Source organism: Telmatherina bonti (genome assembly GCF_933228915.1).
Source record: "Telmatherina bonti genome assembly, chromosome: 5".
Lineage (NCBI taxonomy): Eukaryota > Metazoa > Chordata > Actinopteri > Atheriniformes > Telmatherinidae > Telmatherina > Telmatherina bonti.
In genome coordinates, this window is record NC_136623.1 from 28121546 (window position 1) to 28145555 (window position 24010).

The following is a 24010-nucleotide window of genomic DNA, read 5'->3' on the forward strand; positions in this document are numbered from 1 at the left end:
GCTAGCAACCAGGTAGTTGTCAACCTGTGAAAATTATTACCTAAAATACTTAGTCAGCTGACCTATTCTACTTTCTGCTTCAGATTTACAGTCTGGGAAGTTTAATGTGCCAGTACTTCTGTGTTTGTCTTTGATACTGATTAAAGCCGCACTTCATTTCCATTCAGAGTCCATATAATAACCCATTACACTGAATTAAGCATGAAATGTCTCTCCAAACACAAGCCAGAAGCAGCTGGCATGAATGAAAGACATCTCATGCAAGTTTCAGCAGATATCAAATACAATCAACTTGTGAAGAAGAAGAAGAAGAGTGGAGCCAGTAGAACAGGGCAAAATGAAGACACAAAAAAAGGTGTGTGTAAATGTAAACGTTTACACATACCTGTCTATCATGAGGAATGAAAAACAAGGTCAATGCCGATCAGTGCAGGGGAACAGCAGGATTTTAACTTCAATAACTTACCTTAAACACATAACTTTTTCATTTAAGATCACTCGCTTTCTACTAAAATAACAGGAAACTGGGATTAAGATGAATAAAATAAAGGTGAATGAATAGATTGAAATGTTTTAGGTTTGTTCAACAAGCACGAGGCTCCATCATTTGCTTTTTGATTCTTTTGCTGTTTTCTCAGCCAGAGCATCACAGTACATTCAGCGCCACCTGAAGACATAATCTTATGTGTTTAGGTTTTATTTAAACTTTACATGTACATCTCAGAAAATTAGAATATACTGAAAAAGTTCAATATTTTTTGTCACTCATTTCACAATGTGAAACCCATACATTATATAGACTCACTACACAGAGTGAAACATTTTAAATATTCAACCCTTGAAATTTTGATGAATGTGGCTCATAGATAATGAAAACATTGTGATATTGTGAAAAACTTCAATTTTAGAAAGTCATGGTGTCACACCCTAATCAATTAATTAACTCAAAATACCTGCAAAGGTATCCTAAACCTTTAAATGGTCTCTAAGTCTGGGTCAGATGGCTACACAATCATGGGGAAGACTGCTGATTTAACAGATGTCCAGAAGACGATCATTGACCCTCCACAAGGAGGGAAAGCCAGAAAAGGTCATTTCTAAAGAAGCTGCTTGTTCACAGACTGCTGTATCCAAGCATGTTAATGGAAGTTGAGGGGAAAGAAAAGGTGCACCACAAAAAGGCAGAACCACAACCTTGAGAGGATTGTCAAGCAACATCCATTCAAGAATTTGGGGAGCTTCACAAGGAGTGGAGTGAAGCTGGACTCAGCGCATCAAGAGCCGCTACGCACAGAGACATCCTAGACATGGGCTACAAATGTCCCATTCCTCGTGTCGAGCCACTCCTGAACCAGAGACGACGACTGAAGCATTCCAGCTGGGCTAAGGAGAAAAAGGACTGGACTGTTTCTCAGATGAAAGCAAGTTTTGCATTTCATTTGGAAACCAAGGTCCCAGAGTCTGGAGGAAGAGTGGAGAGGCACAGAATCCATGTTGCTGGAAGTCCAGCGTGAAGTTTCCAGTCAGTGATGATTTGGGGAGCCATGTCATCTGCTGGTGTTGCTCCACTGTGTTTCCTGAAGTGCACAGTCAACACAGCATCTACCAGGACATTTTAGAGCACTTCATGCTTCTGTCTACTGACAAGCTTTGTGTAAATGCTGATTTTTTTTTTCAGCAGGACTTGTCACCTGCCTACACTGCCGAAGGTACCAAAAGCTGCCTCAGTGACCATGGTGTTACTGCGCTGGATTGGCCAACAAACTCACCTGATCTGAACCCCATAGAGAATCTGTGGGGTATTGTCAAGAGGAAGATGAGAGACACCAGACCCAACTAGATTACCTGAAGGCTGTTGTCAAAGTAACCTGGGCTTCCATTACACCTGAGTAGTGTCACACGATGATGGCTTCCATTGCCACGCCGAGTTTATGCAGTAATTCATGCAAAAGGAGGCCCAACCAAGTATTGAGTGCATGGAAATAAACATACTTTTCAGAAGCCTGATATTTCTGTTTGAAATATCCTTTTCTCATTGAACTTGTATAATATTCTTATTTTCTGAGACACTGCATTTTGGGTTTTCATTAACCATAAGCCACAATCATCAAAAATTCAAGAAATAAATGTTTGAAATGTTTCACTCTATGTGTAATGAATCTATATAATATATGGGTTTCACATTCTGAAATGAGTGATGAAAAATATTGAACGTTTTCATAATATTCTAATTTTCTGAGATGTACATTGAGTTATCTAGGATGAAGGGACTACACTGAGAAGAATCAAACCCTTTCAGATATCGACCCAGAACCCTCCTCCTTTAAATCCACAAATCTGGATTTTAATATCGAGTTTCCTTTACATCTATTTATCCTGCTGAGGGAGTTCATAGCACTTATAAACTAGGAGATAAAAGTTTGGATAAGAGCAGTGCAGAATATGACCAACAGAACATAAATCAACCAAGCCAAAGGGAATTACATGGCAAATAGTCTCCTTGAAAATCTATGTTTATCGCTTATAACAAAAAGTGTTTGATGGCTTTATTTTGCAGCTTACTGAGCAAACGTGTCTTCTGAAGCATATCAGCTAATTTGCTAATTCTTTAACGTGCTCCATGGGAGTAATTTATCAACCTGCAAGAGTATGAGTGGGGTTGAAAAAGGAACTTTTGTCCCTCTCATTGAACATGTTGCAACTTTGATCTGCTCACTTAAATGAACCGTGAAAATTGCTGCCCTCTAAACAAAAAGGCATACTGAGCCAATCCAGGCAACGTAAGTGTTGGTGTCCCTGAACTGACCACTAAACTTAATGTGAAGTGATAGTACAGAAGGAGGATAAGTTTGGTGATGAGCAGGCTGTAAAAGTGAGAGAAAGAGGCAGAAAACTCCTCTGGATTTCTGCTAGCCTGATCATTATTATTCAGTCCAATTTTCAATCTCTCTCTCTTTTCCCTGCTTCCCTGTGCATATCTCCCCAGAGACCCATTTTACTCAAAAATTGAAAATTATGCCCATACCATTTATCTTTTCTCATGAGTCAGTAATAGGCAAAAAGAAAAAGGAAAAAGGAGTCAGATGATTTTCAGAGAAAGGAACAATGTGCCATTTTCTTTGATAATCATCCTGCTGCAAATTGAATATAGATTGGCTAAGTTTTTAATCACTGACAGGCTCATTTGCTGAGATCAAAACAATAAGATATAACTGTTTGGTTTTAATAATGGTAATAATGCGGTGGAGAGAAAATTCTACAAAAGATCCATGTGTTTTAAGTGTCGCTTTGTTTCCTTTGAGATCTGAAGTTGATCAATCAGAATGCACCCTTCCTGTGAGAAATACAGATCAACATCATCTTCCAGGAGTTTTTTCTCTCTTCACATTTGCTTTGGTTGTTCAGCATCCAAAAATGAATAAGAACATTGGTTGATTCAGTCTATTAGACTTAAAATATACAAACATTTATTGAAAAATACATCCTGCTCATTTTTTACCTTTTTAACTTTTATTTTTGTTTTGGTTCCACTGCCCGAATGAAAAAGAGAGACTTTAAAATATAACTGAGACTGTTTCTTTGCTGTTTGCCTTTTTCACAGCACCGGTAATATCTGGACTTTGTCTGACCAAATCATGTCATCTGGACACCAATCATTCCACATGTTTTGCAGAATGATTTTCTGGTCCATCACAATGGAACACAACAGCCTCTTCAGTAAAATCAACAGGACTAAGAGACATAAATCCGCCTTTCTGATCCGTTTCCATGCATGTAAAACTCACTTGTGCAGTTTGGAGGTGTGCCGGACCATGTGCCGTTTGCCAGACACTGGCGTGTCGGTGAGCCGGTGAGAAAATATCCTTCAATACATGAATACACAATGGAGTGGGAGAAAGTTGTGCCGTCCACGCGGGAAATGCGACCATGAGCGGGGGTCCCTGGGTTCCCACAATGTACCGCTGCAAATAGAAGAGGAAAGAGTAAGGATGTGAAGGTCAGAGGTGTAAAATAGTAATGGGTTTTCCATATCAGTAATTCACAATCAGAGGATTGTGAGTCCCCAAGGTGCAGCTAGATGACTTCTGAAGGTGATTAAAACTTCTGTGAAACTATACATTCTTCCCATATTCCACTACTGAAATATTTATAACTGAATAATCACTAATGAAACCATTTCCGTTTTGCTTGAACCTGATTACTTCCTTAATTTTTTGGTCAAAATAAAACAGGATCACAGACAGAGAAATTTAGATACACAGAGAAACAAATATTCAAAAAGATAAAACACAAAAGCAGGCAGAAATGAATGTTTTGTGTGTGATGTGCAGTAGCCTTACATCTTGAAATATCAAGTTGTACTGGTTTTCCTTCAGAGAAGCTAGAAGCCAGTAAACAACCACTAAGCTATAAAGGCATCACAGCTTTATTAAGAGAGGCTAATGAGGAGTTGGTGCAGTGGAAGACAAAACCCCATCGCAGAGTAGATGACTCATCATTAAATACAGTGTAGTGTTAGTATTATTAAGTCTTAACATACATCTGTGGTAATTACATTTAATACCGTCAAAAAAACTATTGATTTCACAGCCATGATGTGTAGACACAGTGAACTGTCTAATAATACAGCCTGAGATGTACTTTTAAAATACTTTGGTATAAAAAAAAAAAAATAAAAAAAAAGAAAAGACTGTAGTGCTATAAAAGTTCGACTTCTATCGAACCTTTTTCAGAGTATTCTGACTAAAACGGATCCCCAATGAGCGGGGAAACGAGTTTGTTTTGTGTGTCTATCTTCTGCTCCAAATCATGTCTAATTACAAAACTGATCTGCTCTCTCAATCACCTAATTGCCTGGAAAATCTGAAATAGTGATTCTTGTAGGAGACAGACTTGCTGTTGGCGCGGCAGTGATTTCTCAGTTACCACGTGCACATCTAGACAAACTCAGTGGGGTGAAAACGCATTAGTCAGGCACACACTGTATCTTGCCATACTGGATGCCAACATCCTCCCCATTATTTTATTGTCAATGCATATGTATGCACAGCATCCATGTGCTCCTCTGTGCTTTGACTAATAGTCAAGTATTGCAATCTCTTAGGAATCCTTTTAATATTTTAAGACAGACATGATGACACAAAATAGATTTTGATGGGAGCCTGAGATGGCTATTAAGCTGAATATTCACAGGGACTGTTTTCTGTAGTCTGTAAAAGGTTGTGGATAATGGATGGGTGGGCTTTAACACTAGATAGGGCTTTAGATCACAGAAAGGCAGCAATGAAACTCATTCAGGCTCCAGTGGATTCCTGCCCCCTCCTTCCAGAGATGGAAAGATGGTTAAAACAATCTTTAAATCAGTTCAGATGGGAGATGGAGGGATAAAAAGCCAGCAGCAGAGAGATGTGGGTTGAACAAAAAGGGAAACTAAGCAACAAAGACGGTGAGATAGAGAAGATGGATAGATAGAAAAGTGAACAACGATGTGGACGCAGACTGACAGCAGGATAAAGGCAAAGGGAAATAATAAAAGAATCATGAAATAAGGGAAGAAAAGAAGTAACAAAAGGAGACAGAAAGAGAAACCGATACACAGTAGTAGTGGTTCACCAGGAATGTGCACTGGTCTAATATATTTAAAATAACATTGGTCCGGTTCCCAGCTGGCAGACAGAAAATAGGAGAACAGCAGAAGCAGTCAAACATTTGCCTCAATATCCGGTTGACCCTTGGGGGTAATTTATGCAAGATGTGAAGCTTGTGCACAGTGAGCTAATATTGTCAAAACCCACAATGATTCATTTATCACAATCAAAAAATGAATTTGGCTTAAGGTGTCTGGAATTAATCAACTTTTTGTTTCAGTCTGGATGATAGTCACAGCGCCATGTGCCAGTAGAAACTACCAGACTGCAGCAGAGACATATTTATCCATCTGGCGCACTACTGCTTTTGTGAGTTTTTGCAATCATCTGTGAATGTGCCAACATGCCGTAAATATGTTGCATGCAGTGTTTGTGTGTTTATACAAGATCTGGGTTCTGTTTGACATTTTTACGAGCTACAGCTGATGCGAGCTTCTGTATTTTGATTTCACTAAACAGTACATCCTTCAGTGTTTCATTTTCTCTTAAAACAATATCCAGCACAATCATACTGTACTTTCACGGGCCGTGCAAAAGCCAGCAAAAGCCTGGCTCAAGTCTGTACTCACGAACTGAATCCTTCCTCACAATGCAACTCAACATTAACCGTTTTTCCTCCTTGAATTAAAAATATTAAGAAGGATAAAAGAATAAGAATCTGAACAATACTGAGGTGGCAGCTTTTGGAGCTAGACAGCTGATTACATGCAGTGCTATTGGCACATTTCCATCAGTTCATAGAAAGGATTGATATTCAATCCCTGGCCTCGGGCAAAGTGTAGGAGTTTTAATGTGTGCTTGTGTGTGAATAAAAAAATATGTGTTGTATCTCTGTTTGACTCTTATCTGCTCCTCTCACACTGGTTCATACAAAATACCCAACAGATATTCGAAAGATTCCTCTTACGCTTGCAGAAAGGTTGTTTGCCCGACCAGGTCCCGTTGGGGAAGCAGATCCTCTCTGCTGATCCATACAGTGTGTGTCCCACTGCGCAGGTGAAGCGCACCTTGCTGCGCACTTTGAAGTTGCCCGCCTCCCTGCTGGCATGGGCAGGTGTGCCAGGATCCCCACAGGTGCCCGTCGAGTCGCCTGCAACAGGAGATAACCAAACACAGAGCAATGAAAACAAGGCGCTTGACGGTACCACCCACATAATCTGTTTGTATGTGTGTGTTTGCGTGTTGACAGGCGGATCCTTTTAATTTGGTTTGGAAGGCTTTTGGAATACAGCGTTCCTTTCTGTAAAGCAGGTGGAAAAAACAAGAAGAGCTAATACGCCAGAAACTTTTCAGAGCTCTGGGTAATAAAACATAAAATGCACCAATGAGCAAGTACAGGATTTTTTTCTTCTTTTTAAAAGAACTGCAAAGGTTAAAAAGGGCTATATAAATGCAGAACATTTACCATTTGTCACCATGCCAACAACCTGGCGGACACATACTTCTCACAGCTTTGACACCGGTGCTTTCTGTCTATAAAATCAGCAGGGGCAGCTTTAAAAGGCATCCGCCTGTGGTTATGAGAAATTATGAATAAAGTTTGACCTCTAAAGCTACCGGTAAATGCATTTTCATTATCCTGAGTTATATCTTCTGTCTTTTATTCTATGAAGGATCTCGCAGCATTCTCGGTGTCACCACCCTGCGCCACCTGCCGCGCTTGCCTACGAATTCAATTAGAGAGAAAAAAAAAAAAAAGATGCTGCATCACTTATGAATTCTGCTCGTGTTCGCATTAGGTGTGTTACTTCTTGGTGGAAGAAATAGGACATGTTCTCTTTTTAAGCCATTGGAAATGAAAAAGGAGAGATGACAGGTATGGAATCAGGACAGTGTCATCTCCACTGAAGATTTTATGATTTGATGATGAGCAAGCCAAGCTGAGTGGTTTGTTAGTCAAGATGGAGTCTATGGAGCGGGGGCTGAATTCACTAGGGACAATCTTTGGAGCAAAGGGGGGGAAAAAAAAAAAAAAAGCCAAAGCTGTAACAGATAACACCAAGCAGTGTCTGCTGCTGCTGCTGCTGCTGCTTCTGTTCCCCCACTGAAAAGAACCAAGTGGAGGGAAGAGAAATGTGTTTCGGAAGACAAAAAAGGTATCACAGACAGAGAAATTCTGATATACTGAGTTACAAATATTCAAATAGATATTAAGTAGGGCAGTCTTTGTGGAGTATTTGTGCTTTTCTGGCTTTGAGATCCTGTTCTTTGAGCTGCACACAAACCGTCGTGCAGCCTCCTCGTGTGTTTACTGCTGCTCTCTGTGTACTGACCATCGACAAGCTGCCGTAGTGCTGGAGTTGTTGACAACGACTTGAAGCCCAAACAGAACAGTCACATCCTTTACACACATCCCACTGCTTATGTGTGAACAAACTGCATTTGTCAGGTCAAGGACTCGCAGCAAAAGAGGGTAAATTTATGTGGGGTTGTAAGCCGGCTTCATGTGTGCACGGATGACTGCGTATGCGTGTTTCTGTGAAAGACTGCATTTGAGGCATCTGATCTCCCTACATGGAGTTACGGACATTTGCACCAGCTCCTGTTGAGTGTGCATACTTATACAATGCCTGGGTGTGTGCAAATCTGCACATGTATGCGTGCATGTGTCTCAGCAGCTGTTGGTGCTTCATTAGTCTCCTCTGGTTAGGTGATGCACCCTGAGTCGACACGAACTGTGACAGCTATAATCTTACTAATTGGGATGACGGTCGGGTTTGGTTTAAACGTGAGTTAATGTCCGTTCACCAGGATCCCTTTGTGAGAAAATAATAAGGCCTTCAACTCAGCCAGGCAACAGATGAGGACAAAAGGGAACCGGCTTGGCAAGCAGTCTTAAGTGTCATCTTACTAATTAACAAAGGAGGGCAGATGAGAGGATGGCTAGATGCATGAATAGATGCATGGAACAGAACTGATGCTGATGCCAGACTGTACTTTTGAGTAATTCATGCGGCATGTTATTTTGTTGCCATTGGTGATGAGCAATTTGAGAATAACAACCTGCGGTTCCCATTCTGAGTGTCTGGTCCTAATGTATAGCTACAACTGGACTGTGCAGCAGCCTTTATGCAAATAAAGAGTCACTGAAAATCAGCATGGGGAGGCTCAGGTGCTAGAGAGAATGATATGATAAAATAAAATAAAATAAAATAAAATACATCAATGCTACATTAATACTATCTGCAACACATGATTTATGTTTAGACATTTTTAGCAAAGTAGTCGTGAAAACAACACTGGAATCATCAGTGATTGAACTCTTCAGATGATTTGTGAATCAGAACTTTTCTTCTTGCAGCTGTGTTGCCGATCCAATTCCTGCAGCATCTGTAACAGATGTTTACTAACTAATGTGAATCCATCACATCTCCAGCTGATTAAAAGCAGTTTTTACTGCATCATAAGCTGCTGATTGTGTAGTTAATCATAAGTGCTGATAAAGTGTAATCCCCTGTGACATTACAAAATGAGACATTTATATTGAACATCAATAATAGTCACTGTTTCCTAAAAGAGGATGTGCAACTGTAAACAAATGAACAAAACATATTTTTTTCCAAGGAGCATCTGTGATAAATTGAATTTAAAAAAAGCTTTTTTTCCCCTCTAAATACATGCAGGCAAAATTTATGTTATTTAGTCCGCTCATATATAAAGTCCACCTCAGCATATTCATTTTCTTTTACTTAAGTTACGTAGTTATTTATTATGATTAAATCCTGTTATACTGCGCACAAATTCCCTCAGGGCTTCACTCAGTAAACATTTATTGCTCTTTGGCAGTTTAAATACTCAGGAATTTAAGAAGGCTGGGTTCACTTTTCAAGTGATGAGTTGATCCTGATTAGTATATGGACAAAACTAATTAAAAGCATTAAATCTAATTTATTATCACAAGCTTTCCCATCCCATTTGAAATATTGAAAAGAAGTGTATATTTGTCATATTACTTCAGAGAAACAGACTGGAGGTAATAACACAGCTCAGTAAATGACAGAATGAGATTTAAAACAAAATTACTCCTCATCACTAAAAGATAGGTTCATTTGTCAAAACAGCAGGGTGCTGATTCTAAAGTATAAATAAAAGATTCAAAGTGGCAAAGAAGACAGGAATTATTGAAAAAAAATAATGTTGCCGACCAAACCAGTTGCATTGCCACAACATGTTATAAGCTCGGAGACGTTTTACAACATTGGCTCCACCAGCTGTGCAGGAACACCCTGAGGTTTCACCCACCAGGACATTTACAGCAGCTTCCTGAGTCCTTCACATTGTGAGACAGAACCTCAACAGAACAGAGATCTGAGAGGCAAAGTCAACACTCTCAGCTGTCTGTCTGTCATCTGGGAATATAGTTGCCATGATCGAGTGCTGTATTGATGCTCTGCATAAATGTTTCAGTAGGAGGCAAATGTCAAAGTAATGTGGACAAGAACACCAGGACCCCAAGTTTCCCAGCAGAACCTTGCTCTCAGCATTGCGCTGCCTCCACTGGCTTGCCTTCTTCACTATGTCACATCCAGCAGATTGTCACACAGTGATGCACTTTACTTTCATAAATTTCATAGGTTTTCTGCAACTTGCGTTCCAGTAGCTCCTCTGTGAGGTGAAACCACATGGGTCAGCCTTTACTTCCCTCTCACAGCAATGAGCCCTTGCTTGCCATGACCCTATCACTGGCTGTCACCCCCTGTGTGGTTTCCTCCAAAAAATGTAATGACAACTCTGGCTGGGAGATAGATTTAGGCTTCTGTAATCATGTGAATTTCTTAGCTACTTTCAGATTCTACCTTCGCCACAACCCCCCCCCCCACCAACTGTCTGAGTAAATACACCAATCTGAGGGTGAGTGGAGAGTTCGAACTGCCTTTTGAAGAAAACTAACTGTCATACAAGTCTGCTTACAAACATTACCTCTGGGTCAGTGAGTTTAACAAACCAAGTGAACATTCGGTGAAGAGAATTCACTTAAATTGACGGTCAGGACTGCTTAAGTGTGATGGGAGGGAATAGTCACAGAGGGGATTGAGGGGAAAAGTTTGTAGCTCTATAGCCCAACGTGGTGCAATATCCTTTTCCCTGCTTTCAGAAAATGTCAAGAGGTGTGACTGAAACTTAATGTACCGCAGCCAAAGACGCTACGAGTTCGGTCAAAGATTTTATTTTCAATAGTCCATATTTAGTTTATATCAGGGGTGATTTTGCTCATTCAGCTGTTTTAGCTCGAGGCTAAATCTACTTCTACGCCTTTTATTAGGTGGAAAGTGAAGTCACACTTCCCCATCACTGAAATAGAGAGAAATAATGAGTTTGAGTTATGGTTTGGCGTCAGTGGTCTTTTTCAAACAACCACCTGCCAAATGCAGAGACATCCGATAAACCACAGGAGTGCCTGCTCAAAATATGTGGAAACTGCTTTGGGTAAATGTGAAATTTCTGGATAATAAAGGTCGAATGTTTTGGGACAGAGGAGTCATTTAGAAATCCTGCAAGAGCTCCACAGGGCCCTATCTGAGGTAAGGAAATTGGCTCAGTTTGCTGACAACTTATTAAATATGCTATTAATGCCTGGTATTATGTCACTGTGGGGTACAAGGTGTGTATTGAATATTCTGCTCACTTACCTCCTGTAATATCAGGCCACGCAGTGAGTTTTGGTTTAATTTGCAGAGCTTTGGAGGTTTTTTTTTTTTTAACGGGTGAGCAATCACTACTGGGGCTATCCATTAATTTTCTATACACACTTTATCTGATTCAGGGCCATCGGGGGACTCAAGCTCATCTCAGCTACCATTAGGTGAGAGGGGATGTACTCCCTGGATAGGTCGCCAGTCCATCACGGAGCTACAGATACAATCTCCTTGTAAAATCCACACATTGTTGTCTTGACCAAGTGAGACACGATAATGATAAGATGCATTTCAATTGTGACAGCAGTCCCACTGTCCTGCCTGGTTAGTTGATACATGTGCTTTCACCCAGGTGACACTGACATTATTCCTGTTCAAATATGAATTGCATCTGGTTCTATAGCTAAATTTTAGGCTTTACTATTATATTTTCAGTCAGTGTGCTCTAACAGCTCTGAATATAACACGTTTCTTTTGCAGAATAAGTTCCTGTGTCAAATGCTGAAAGTATGTTCTGTTCATAGACCGTTTTGGACAAAAGAAATAAAAAAAAATCATACTTTAGTTTATTCATTTATGCATTTAATACTGAATGTCAAGCACAAGGGATTGATGATTTGGCCTTATTTTGTAGCAAAATAACTTGGGACACCTTGCAGCCAATGAACCGGCCGTGAACTCAACGTCCGCCCAGCAACTAAAGGTTTGTCAAAGTTTAGTCATGCACCAGGACAATGATTCATAACACATCATCAAATTGACAACAAAACAGCTGGAATTTCCACTAATAAAATAATGCAAAGGCACGCAAAGGAGAGCAGTACATTAAAAACAAACAAAGAAATATGTTATTAAGTCAACAAAAAGATGCAACAGGCTGACAGTATAATAAAGAACACAAATTATGAAATTATGTGCTATACTTAGTTTTTCCACATTCCTAATAAACAGTGACAGAATGTAATATGTTGTGCTGCTTATCCCATCTTATGCCGTATCTGCCTATTAAGTGATTTTTTTTTCTTTTTATGAAGTCCTGAGGCCCTTTGAGAACTAGCAACCTGTCCGGGGTGCACACTGCCTTTTGCCCAATGACTGCTGGGAAAGGCTGCGGCTGAAGTCCTGATAAAACCTTTGAATAAAAATGTAGGAGTTTTCTTTTTCCACGTGCCTTAAATAAAACTAAATTTGAGTAAACTAAACCTTAAACCTTCAGAGCATTTGCATCTGAATACACACTGCTTATGGCATCTATCTCACATGTGCAGGAAAACATTGGTTACATTTATAATACATTTGAAGCGTGCACGCATACCTGAGCAGTGTGGCAGCGGACCACTCCAGTGTCCATTCAGCTGGCAGGTGAGTGATGAGTCTCCCATGAGCAGACGCTCTCCAAGGCAGGTGTAACGCACTGTGGAGCCAACGGTGAACTTCTCCCCACTCATCATGGCATGGGGTGGTGTACCTGGGTGGCCACAGTCTACCTCTGCAGGAAAGATGGAGGACAGAAAGGATTATGATGAAGGACTGAATGGATAGATTACCGCAGCAGGCCACACGTCACACTGGTGCAGCTGCATCACAACATAAACTATGCAACGCTGCCAGATTTGAATGGAGGCTGGCCAAATTCTGCCATCCAGACCAGTAAACCCTGTGTAAACTTGGAACCTTCATAGAGTAACAGAGACTTTTGTGCTCATGGGAAAATTTGGAAACATTTTAATTATCAAGATGAATAGTACAGACTGTAAGTAGACTTCAAGTTAAAGGCTTATGGTTCTTTAAGCTCCTCAGTTCATTTGTATCATTTTCATATGGACGGATAATATAACGGATACATCATCAAATTGTCAAGTCAAAGTTTTTATTTGACTGTTAAATATTAATACTGAGTTAATCGTGTTGGAGAAAAGCCTTTTTATAAAAGTCAAAGTTGAAACTTTCAAAAACTCTGTGGATGGATATTTTAAGTAAAGTCACTATTTTGACAGAAACTCTGGCCAAAGATAAACTACCCAAAGTTTATACACAGGCTCTCCAAGAGCAATATTCTCCTTGGAAAAGACTGTCTACATGAAAGATCTCGTATGTTTCAGCTCTTTTTACCATCAGTCTGTTCTTCAACATGTGGAATTCAGTCAGACTGAGATCAGGTGACAGCTGGACTGCCGACATATTCACCCTGAAAAGCTCCAGGGTTGCTTTTCGTCTTTTTTTTTTTAGGATCATAATGTTCATGAATGATGAAATTTCATCCTTTGGGTTTAGGAAAGTGTTTTATCCTGAATATCTCTGCAGTCGCCTTGCTGCTTCTGTCAGAGCTTACAGTTTCAGTTGGGTTTCATCAGTATCAAGTAGAACTTTGTCACAGCAGGACAAAGAAAGTTTAATTATTTATTTATTTATTTAACTTTTATCTATCAATCTATCCATCTGATGTACTTACTAACGACAGATTGGTCTTTGTTTTAGAGGCTCACCATCTGTTTTATTTGAATTACTTAAAACCTGACCTGAGTGTGTTAAAGATTTTTTGGTTCTTTGGAAGTCTTGAACTCCTAATTCTGCCAAACTAGATTTTCTTTGCCCAACAACCTACAAAAAACTATACACAGTTACCAAACATAAGCATGATAGTAAAAAAACCAACTTATTTTGAAAAAAAAACCCAGACATCTTTCATTTTAGTTTTAATGTGGATACGCTGCATCACTGAGTCAGAGAAATAACACATAATCCTGGCTGTCTAAAATGTGCAGTCTGGAGGAAATGATGTATGGAGCTCCACTAATAAAGATAGTTCTCAAGCCTAAAGTCCTACTGAGGAAACCTAAACAGGAAATATGAAAGAATTATGAGGAGAATTTCGCAAACAAGGCACATCTTGTTCAGGAAGAGTTCTGATAACCATGCTCAGTAACTAGAAAAGGTAAAGCTATGAATGTGTGGAGGCTAAACTGGCCTGTCTGCAGAATAAACCTGCACCATCTGTAAACATCTGTTTGCCTTCTGAAACAGCAAAGACAAAAAAAATGGAGCTAAACTGCTGAGCAATAGAAATCTGATGGCAATAATTTTCTAAGTTAAGTGATTCCATAAAGATAAACAGGACCTACATTATCTTAGAAAGTTAGTCACAGTACTTAAAGGTGGAGTATGTAAGATTTTCAATATTTAAAAAAAAAAATTAAAACAATAATTACAATCATAATTGGATAGTTTTTTTTTTTTTTTTAACACATGTAGGTTCCAGTCTGTCCAAACTTGATGTGTTATTAAATTACAAGTTTAATTAATGACAAAGACCCTTCTTGAACGTTTTCCTACCAGTAAAAAAAAGTGCTTTTTGTCATTTCTCATTAATTAAACTTGTAATTTAAAGTGGAACTATTATGTGCATTTCAGGCTAATTTATTTTTATTTCTGAGACCAGAAGGGCTGGGATTGATCGAGTTATTGTCACAAATCACTTTATTTACTTCAGACCGACCCTCTCCATAGGCTGTCAGATCAGCCTGCGGCCAAAACGAGTGGATTGAGACTCTTCCGCATTAAGCCCCGCCTCTGCACTACATCGGGAGCGCGCACCGCACCTGCTTTCGCCATCAGTTTAAAGTCTCATAAACAGAAGGATTAGGCTAATATGAACTCAATAAAAAAACAAAATACAATGTCAACACATAGCATACAGCCCTACATGTTGGAACCTGAATCAGACCCTGAAAACGAAGTGGAAAACAGCAACCCACAGCGACGAATGCAGCAGGATGTCTCTCTTTGGTAAACTCACCAGCCATCGTTGGAAATAACTTTATCCCACGTTTTCCACCCGCCTGATGGATTTCCAAGTAGAAAAAACTCTCTAAAACGATGCGTTTTTCGTCGCCATGGAAACCGAACGAAGAGCGTGCTGGAACTCAAACTCAAACATGCGTTTAGGTGATAAAAAACGGTGCCGTTCACATGTCTGATGAGGATTCAACACTGTAACACTGTAGAAAGCTCAGAAAACTTGAAATACCATAATAACACCCCTTTAATAACGCATCAAATATGGACAGACTGGATGTTCAAAAAACTATCTAATTATGATTGTAGTTATTTTATTAGTTAATTTTTTTTTTTTAATATTGAAAATCTTACATACTCCACCTTGAAAGTTACATTTTTCACAAGACATCAGCTCTGAGTTTATTTTACAGTGTTTTAACTTGTCAATCATAACTGGAATCATCAATGACCATTTTTATTAAATGCCTAACCTTTTGGATGCATTATTTTAACCTATATGTGACTTAATGCATGTTATGTTGGTTGAGGTAGCCATTTAGTCAGCATAATCTTAAGTGAGTTTCTGTAAATTTGCAAAGCTAAAAGCAAACTGTTATTGATGCCAGGAGCAGTTAATAAACATGTGAGACCCACACTCCTGTGTATCTCTTTAATTACCATTTCTCATTTTATGAAAATAACTGCTGTGCATCATCTCTCTACCACTAAATGAAGTGCTTTTTGAGCCTGTGTGCAAAATGTGAAGGTTTACTTTCCATAATTTCACTAGAAACAGGTCATTTCTGGAGTAATGGAGTGAACCATGGACCAACTGTTTAAATTGCAACCTCACCTAACCTCTAGAGTTTGCACATGGCTGTTGTTATAATCTAAGAGCTTGCTTTAAAGAAGCATTTGCGGTAGCCTAAACTGGGACAGTTGCCCCATTTTTTTTTTTTTTTTTAAGCACAATGAACAATAACCACAAGCCACCTGATGGTCCCTCATTGCACAGATGCTTCCAGACACTGGATTTAGCAACTTGCACTATTAAAATGTGAAAGCAAAAGGGGACATTTAAAGATGAATACATACACGATGTACCAATGCACTGCTAGGATAAAAGTAGAAGCTGCCACTGTACCGATGCATTCTGGAAGAGGTTTGTCCCAGTGGCCTTCTGGCTGACAGGTGAGCACCGATGAGCCGAACAGATCGTATCCTGGGTTGCAGTCGTAGAAGACAACACTCCCAAACGTGAAATTGCCATGTTCAATCTTGCTTTCTCGGATAGAGTTGGCTGGGATACCTGGATCTGTGCAGTTAACCACTGCATGGAAAGAGAAAGAAAAACAGTTAGACCATCATTAATTCCTAGTAGAGCAGACGCGGAAGAATACAGATAGAAATGCAATTAAATTTTATTACCAAAAGGATATTGCAGCCCAGATAAGTTCAGACAAATTACTATTGGAACCTCATGTGACGACTTGTTGGACTAAATGCTGGGGAAAAAAAAAACAAATAAAAAAAAGACCCTTTCCCATCACTTGTGTTGCCCTAAGTCAGCCTATTTATGGATTCAATTTTTCATCTCAGTTCCTTTAATCATAAATGTGCTGTGATATTCTATCAATGTTCCACAGAAATGTTCCTGGCATATTTTCATAAACATCCATTTATTGTGGTTTTGAAAGATAATGTAAATGAATTATTGATGTCCAGCACAGGACAGCAGCGAGAGTCGATGTGAACATTCTCTTCTTGGCAGCATTTCCAAACACATCTTATAAAAATGTATGCTTTTGGTTGCTGCGGTTGCTATGGCATTAAGATGCATTTGGTTTGCATCATAAAGGAAATATAATTCAACATACAGCCACTTTTAATTAGACCACAAAAAATGCACATTGTGTTTTTGGAGTTTATTTTCATATTAGTTTGAATAATAAGATGTGATTTTTTTTTTTTTTTTTTTAAATCAAATTTACACATCTGTGATTTTTTTAATGTATAATGCACTCTTCCATTTACTTGGCATGTTTAGTGAGCTGTTTCATGCCATCTGGTAAAAGAATAATAGTTGTGCATTAAATCTGCCTAATTCATTCCACACAATCACATCACTATGGATGTTTACTGGAAGCCTTTTGGGTCTTTCTTTGCTCTGAGCTTAATTTGCATAAATCTTATGTGTCAGCATGTTCGCCTGTGAGTTAATAATAGAACTGTTGACATGACCTAAACAGAAGCTTTTTTTTCCCCCTTTTATTTTATAAAACAGAGGAAAAAGCAAGCCTCTGCTATATAAAGCACTGTCAGTAATAATAGGAGCCTATGCTTTCTCTGGAAAACCAAAGGCACATGTATTTACTGTAAGAGGCAGTCCAAAGTTACTAAAACTTCACACCTGACAAGGGGGGGGGGGGGGTTAGGGTCAAAGCGTCATCATATTGAACCAAAAACACAAATTCATGACAGAGCTTGTTTTAATGTGAGAAAACGTTCACATGAACAGACATTTATTTTGACAAGGTGAGTGATGACAGTTTAATTTGATCCCACTCTACTGATCGTTCACCAGGGGTGTTTCTGTGGTGCGATGCTCAGAAATAAAAATTGTATCTCTTAATATCTAACTGCCAACAAAACTGAGCCAAGAAGAGATGTTTTTTAATGTCTGCCAAATCTAGCTCTGGTCTGCTGGATCCAAAGGCACCAGATCAGTTAAATCACAGCCTCAGTGGGTACTGTTTACATTCATTTATTCAATTTAATATTTCATTGGTAATTTAATAATCTATTATCTGCCGTTTAACTGTGTTTAAACCAGAGTGCACAAAGCAGAACTTACCGACATTAACCAATTAGGTTTGTTGCCAAAGCTTATAGCAATTTCTGTTTAACTTGAACTTCGAATGCACATTTTCCAACCTTTCTGGTGCAAACTACATCTGCTCACAATAGACTGGGTTTAAAAAAAATAAAATGAAAAAGAAAAAAAACCTACCAGGATCAGTAAGATGTCTTCCACTGAGTGCATTCTGAGTTTTTTTTGCCCTCAAATGGAGCCATTTCTGCTGCACTTTTAGCAAAAAAAATGGGAGCTGAATTGAGAAAACAGCTTCCCATTTACAATCCATTTTCTATACATCCTTCTGCAAGGTGATTATTGTGACTTTTCTTCCAGTGTTCTGAGGTTATGCCTCTAGATGTTCTTTTCTAGTGTCCAATCAAAATGGTCAAACTTCACTCTTTCAAATCAACGGATGTGTATTAGCTAACTCCATATATATATATATATATATATATATATATATATATGTGTAAGCAAACAAAATAGATAAAGAAAATCTGTTTGCCCATGCCGTAATCTGCTGGGTGCTGAATCTTTGGGCCCATCTTAGTTTCAGTTAATGAAATATTCCCACAGTTTGCCCCAATGTTTTGCCTGCTTTACCTTGACTTTCAGATTAAATAAATTAACCGAAAAAAGTATGTGTGTTTGTGTGTGTCTGCACCAGAAATAATACATACATTTTATATTACGATATAATATACATAAATATAAATGTCTCTTCAGAAAAGTGGTTTTCCACATGTTTGAGATAAATATTGAATGTCTTTGTTTTGGCCTTAGCAACAGCGCATTAGGTAGAAGCAAAAGACTTCATCTGTCACCATGCATCTGTGTCCCTCTGATACCAAAAGTCAGTCAGGTTGGCAGTCGCTTATACAATCTGCAGGCTCTCTTTGGCTGGACCTTACCTCTGCATGTTGGAGGCTGCTGGCTCCACTGGCGGTTGGCCTGGCACTGTGCTGTGAAGGGTCCCTCCAGGGTGTAGCCTTTGTTGCAGAAGAAGCGCACAACATCATTGTAGTTGAAGCCATCTCCTGTGGTGCGGCCATAGATAGGGCTGCCGGGGTGGCCGCATGTAACGGCTGAGTTGACAAATATTTCACATTTGTATCAATGGATGAGGAGGTAGAATGGAGGAAACAGGATGAAAGGAGACAAAGGAGAAGGTTGAGAAACATACAGGGAAAATTCAACAACAAAGATAGAGGTCACTGACAGTGACAGCTGTCACTGTTATTAACATATAATTAATCTCAGAAGGTAATGTGCAAATAAGGATTCAAGACACGAGCGTGATCTGGAAAGGCTAAATGCCACATTTAAATTACTGAAAGGTGAAAAGGAGATTGAAAAGGATGTTAACAGTTTATACGTCAACTTCATTCAATTTGAGCGACTGTCAAACTATAAGAGCAGGATGCTTTAGGAATAGCAAAAACCTTTTAACCGGGTTTGTTTTTTTTGTTTTTTTTTACAACAGTCTAGATACACTTTGTTATTTCAATTTTATATAATCTGAAAAAATGACCATCTTGTTCATTTTTATCAATTCTTTTAAAATATTTGAGGTGTCCATTAAATAGAAATTAGGCACCCATTTGCATTCATTTTCACTTTTTTTTTTTTTTTTTTAAAATAAAAAAAAGGAACAAAAAACCGCCAACAAAATACAAAAAAAAAAAAAAAAAAATTGAAACACATGGTTGCTCAGTCTTATTCAGCCTCCCCAACTTTTCTCTCACAATCAAACATAAGTACGCATGGACACACACTATCTGATCCTATTTTCAGCCAAATGTGAGTCAGGTGCACCAATATGAAGTACTTACGGACACAAACTGGGAGGTGTCCAGACCAGTTGTGGTCCTGCTGACAGATCCGTACAGAGGAGCCGATGAGCCTGAACCCTGGGTTGCACTGGTAAACCACCGTGTCTCTGTAGCCAAAGTTCTCTCCGATCACCTGCCCATTCACAATCTGCTCAGGAACGCCACAGTGACCAGCTGCAGGGTGGGGAGGACAAATATAAATATAAATCAACCAGCGTTACACTATTTCAGTCGTGTTTTCCCATAATAATTAGATTTTAATAAATAAATTGGATGTTTTTAATAGTTTTAAGAATTATAGTAAAAGTAAAAAAAAAAAAAAAAAAAAAAAAAAAAAAAACCCTTTGGAGATTAGTAGAATATCAGATTTGTCAGGCATGCTTGAGCTAATTTTTTTCTATTCCTTTTCTAAATCCATACGGACTCCAGCCTCACATGTGGAGGACATCTTTGCTTTTCTAATCGACTGTAACCAGGGACACATGTGAAACACGTGCTATATGCTCGTGCACATAATCATGTTACTTTTAGCTACAGTAAATCCCTTTCATAAGAGGGCTCTTGCTGAGATTTCCACTGCCACTTAAAACCTGGGAAATTGCCACTGACTGAGAATCTGATTTCCCTAATTCGCTCCTGCACCTAGAAACTCAACCAAGCATTTTATTATCACACTCCAGTTGAGAGCGGACAGATTCTGTGAAGATAGCGGAGAAGCAGGTCCTGACTACGTTAACCCTGTCAGTCATCTTGCAAACCAAGTGAAAGGTGGCTGATTTCTCTTTCTTCCTTTCTTTCTTTTAAAGAAATGGGTGAATTTTTTAAGCTTGAAATGCTAGTGCCACACTACGCGGACTAATCCAGCTGGCAGGAACACCTTCACATTCTGCTGCAGCGTGGATTTGAATACGGCTCAACTAATTACACACATCTCATTCTCTTTCATTAGAGAAAGCTGTGATGAGCTGCTGTGGTAAGCTAAGCTGCTGCTTATTTTCCTGTTTTTATAGCCAAACAGCAGCTCAAATGGTGGTTATGCAGTCCGTATAGTCTCACATGGATTTATTTTTAGTCATCGTCACATCACATTTGGCATTTAACAGATCCGATTCCATTTACTTTCAGTATTTAACATAAAGAACTGAGCTCCAGTCATTATCAGGTGTGTGCATATTTGCCTAAATAAATATACTGTGATCTTAATAAGGTCTGGGATAGTCTGACAAGCATTAATGGCATCACTTAGTGCAAACGGTATGTCAGAAGCAGGTAAAAAAGAGAAAGAAAAACTGTACATGTTCCAAATGTTTTACAGCGACTGGCCATACACACTTGGCAACTGAGACAATTACAGCCACCTACTGCTTCCCCATCTGGTTCTATTCTGGGCATCTTGGCCCAAACAACAAAGCTAATACACAATCTGAGTAGGTGGCCAACAGTTTTTGACCTAGGTCAAGAACATTTAGACTTCGCTTACCCAGGCACTGAGTCTCCATCCCACTCCAAAGGCCAGACAGGAGACACTCTCTAACTGTAGATCCAGTTAAAACGTAGCCAGGGTTACAGCTGAAAATGGCAGATGCTCCGAAGGTAGTTTGAGTCCCGATTTTCTTTCCATTAGGAGGAGTAGGAAGATCGCCACAGGAAATGACTGCAATAAGATAAGGGGAATTTTTAAAAAAAAGAGAGGAAGGAGCTGAAGGGGGCAGCAGCAGAGTGAGGAACAGAACAGGACACAAAGAAAGACGAGCTGGAAGTTGGCTTACGTCTTCAGAGTCTAAGGGAGAGCAGAGTCATTTACACCCATCTCACCGACTTAATGTGATAAAAGGTGAGCAGAACTATTTCATGGGGCGTATAATGATGGTGTTTTCTTTTGTCCAAACATCTTTTATCATAGTAGCTCACATCTACCATTTACAGAGGCTATCCAGCTTCTTGCTTCTCAAAAAACTCTGTTTCCATGGCAGCAGAGCCATTTTTCTTATTATTTCAGATACCAACATTAAACAATATGTAACCTAAGTTCAGAGGGGAGTAGGTGAAATGTACAGTAGTGGAAACGTAAATCAGATAGTTGCTTATGAAACACAGATTTTACTATCCCCTATTCAGCCAAACATTTCCACATCCAGTGCTATATTTGTTAGTATTCCCTGCTGGTCTATTATGTATGATAGTTGAAAATGAGCTAGAAATAAATGGGAGTTTATTTTGAGCACCTTCGTGTTCAGTCTTCCTGTTGGAATGTGAACATTAGTGGAATCAAGTAGCGTTTATGTGCTGCAACACCCAAATTCACTCACTTCTGCACTGAGGCCTGTCGTTCCTCCAGCTCCACATTCCATTGGCCAGACACTGGATGTGGGCGGGGCCAACACGGTAGTATCCAGGGTTGCAGGTGAAAATGATTTTAGTTCGGTACTCATAGTGCGAACCGTTGACAATGCGCCACCTCCCATGGTCCAAAGAGAAAGAGCTAAGACTGGGGCACATCATCACTGGGGAGAAACCAACCAAACAAACAGAAACCAGACTGAATTATTTAATAATCAGGGGACGATGGTATTTTTTAATGATTTAAACAGACTAACTTCTTTCTGTTTTCTTATTTTTTTAAAAATATTTGTTTATGCAAATTGCCAAGCCAAAGCCCAGGACATTCTGTCATGCAGAGAAAATACAGCTGCAAACATTCTGGATCAGTTTTATTATTTGATTAATGAGTTATAGTTACAAACATGTTTTACAAAGAAAATGGCAGTTTTTATTACCAAAGAGTTTGAAAGTCTTTTTCTGCTCTGTGTCACATACAAAGCCATAAATAAAAAAAGGTCCTAACAGAAAATATATATTCTCACTGACTTTATCTATTGATTTCTAAACTTGAAGAAGTTTAAGTGGCGCAGGAAAGCATACATTTTCTGCTGAACTAGTATCCCTCCCTTTTCTTCTTCATCTAATCAGAATCTAACAAGTTAGCATTTTTGTACTAAATATGCAATCACAGTCACATTTACCGTGACCAACTCAGGATTTTTACACATCAAACCAGTCTGTGGAGGGAATGCATCAAGATTATATATAGCTCCTAATAGATGTTAAAAATTACACAAATCTTTTTTATATAAAGATTTTTTTTTTTTTTAATTGTCAACTCTCAGCCTGTATCTTTTTGGCCATGATTAACCATGCCATTACCCTGTTTCTCTAAATCACTCTCCACCACCCCCTGTGCATTTCCCTCCATTCTCCCTGCAGCATCCTCTACTCACCGATGCATCGGGGTATCTTGTTGTGATTGCTCCAGGTGCCGTCTGGCTGGCAGACTGTGGTCGTCAGTTCTTTGGAGGAGAGCCGGAAGCCACTGTTGCAGAAGTAGGTCACCCGTGTGCCAACGGAATAATCAGCAGCGAGCACACCTCCGTTCACTGGCGCATTGGGCACACCGCACGACACAGCTACGGGCAGCGATAGGACCATTGTCAGCACATGTTTATGCACAACAGACGGCACCTACTACTGCAAATAGAAGCACTTGTAAACAGGCATGGTACGCATTCACACAGTTGCTTGACATTGTAAGAACTAATAAATGTCATTGGGAACTTTCTAGTAGTTACAACTTTACAGGTAAAAAAAAACAAAAACTCAATTTGGACACATTTGTAGACCAGTTGAAGTAAAAGTTAAAACCTTATTCATGGCAGACACTTCAAGATATCACAGCAGAGACAGCTTATGTGCAATTAGCAGCATTAAAAACATCTGCATTCCAGTTAATTGAGCCGGAGCCAAAACCTCGATATTGTGCTTGCTGCTTTAATGGAATGGCTTACTGAAGCACTTAATAGAGTCGACTTATTATGAACAAAATGAGTTGCACCTGCCACATAGTCTATTACAGGATCAGGAAGGAGCCATATTTCCATGACAGCAACACAGTTTTCATACCTGCCGCATTTATTTCTAAGCATCAGACAGAAATGCTTATGCAGCCTGAACACCTAAGTTATTAAATTATGGTAAGCATATATTAAAATGAGTCCACAAATCGGCTCTCAAAATATGAAGAAGTAGAGAAATCAAAGAAAGTGCCTAAGAGAGGAATTAAAAATATATATGAGGTGTAATGATGTTATTGGGAAACCAAATTTCCAGTGTGTCCAACTCAATCATTTTCAACACATAAAGGACATATAAATGTAGTTAGTTTAATGTTTCCTGCTTATTTAGTAGGTACTTAGTTGGTCGTTC

At 39.1% G+C, this 24010-nt stretch overlaps 1 protein-coding gene across 1 annotated transcript in view; it reads right to left on the reverse strand.

The window, feature by feature from the left end:
- The window catches only part of LOC306756259 (CUB and sushi domain-containing protein 3-like), a gene marked incomplete at both ends in the record, with an annotated part of 262816 nt that overhangs the window by 41598 nt on the left and 197208 nt on the right, over positions 1 to 24010 (reverse strand). The window contains 9 exons of the mRNA XM_079240980.1: positions 3786 to 3962; positions 6556 to 6738; positions 12600 to 12773; positions 16206 to 16391; positions 18830 to 19003; positions 19751 to 19924; positions 21231 to 21404; positions 22060 to 22254; positions 23029 to 23214. Coding sequence (XP_079097106.1) covers positions 3786 to 3962; positions 6556 to 6738; positions 12600 to 12773; positions 16206 to 16391; positions 18830 to 19003; positions 19751 to 19924; positions 21231 to 21404; positions 22060 to 22254; positions 23029 to 23214 — 1623 coding nt within the window. The remainder of the gene's footprint in view (positions 1 to 3785; positions 3963 to 6555; positions 6739 to 12599; positions 12774 to 16205; positions 16392 to 18829; positions 19004 to 19750; positions 19925 to 21230; positions 21405 to 22059; positions 22255 to 23028; positions 23215 to 24010) is intronic.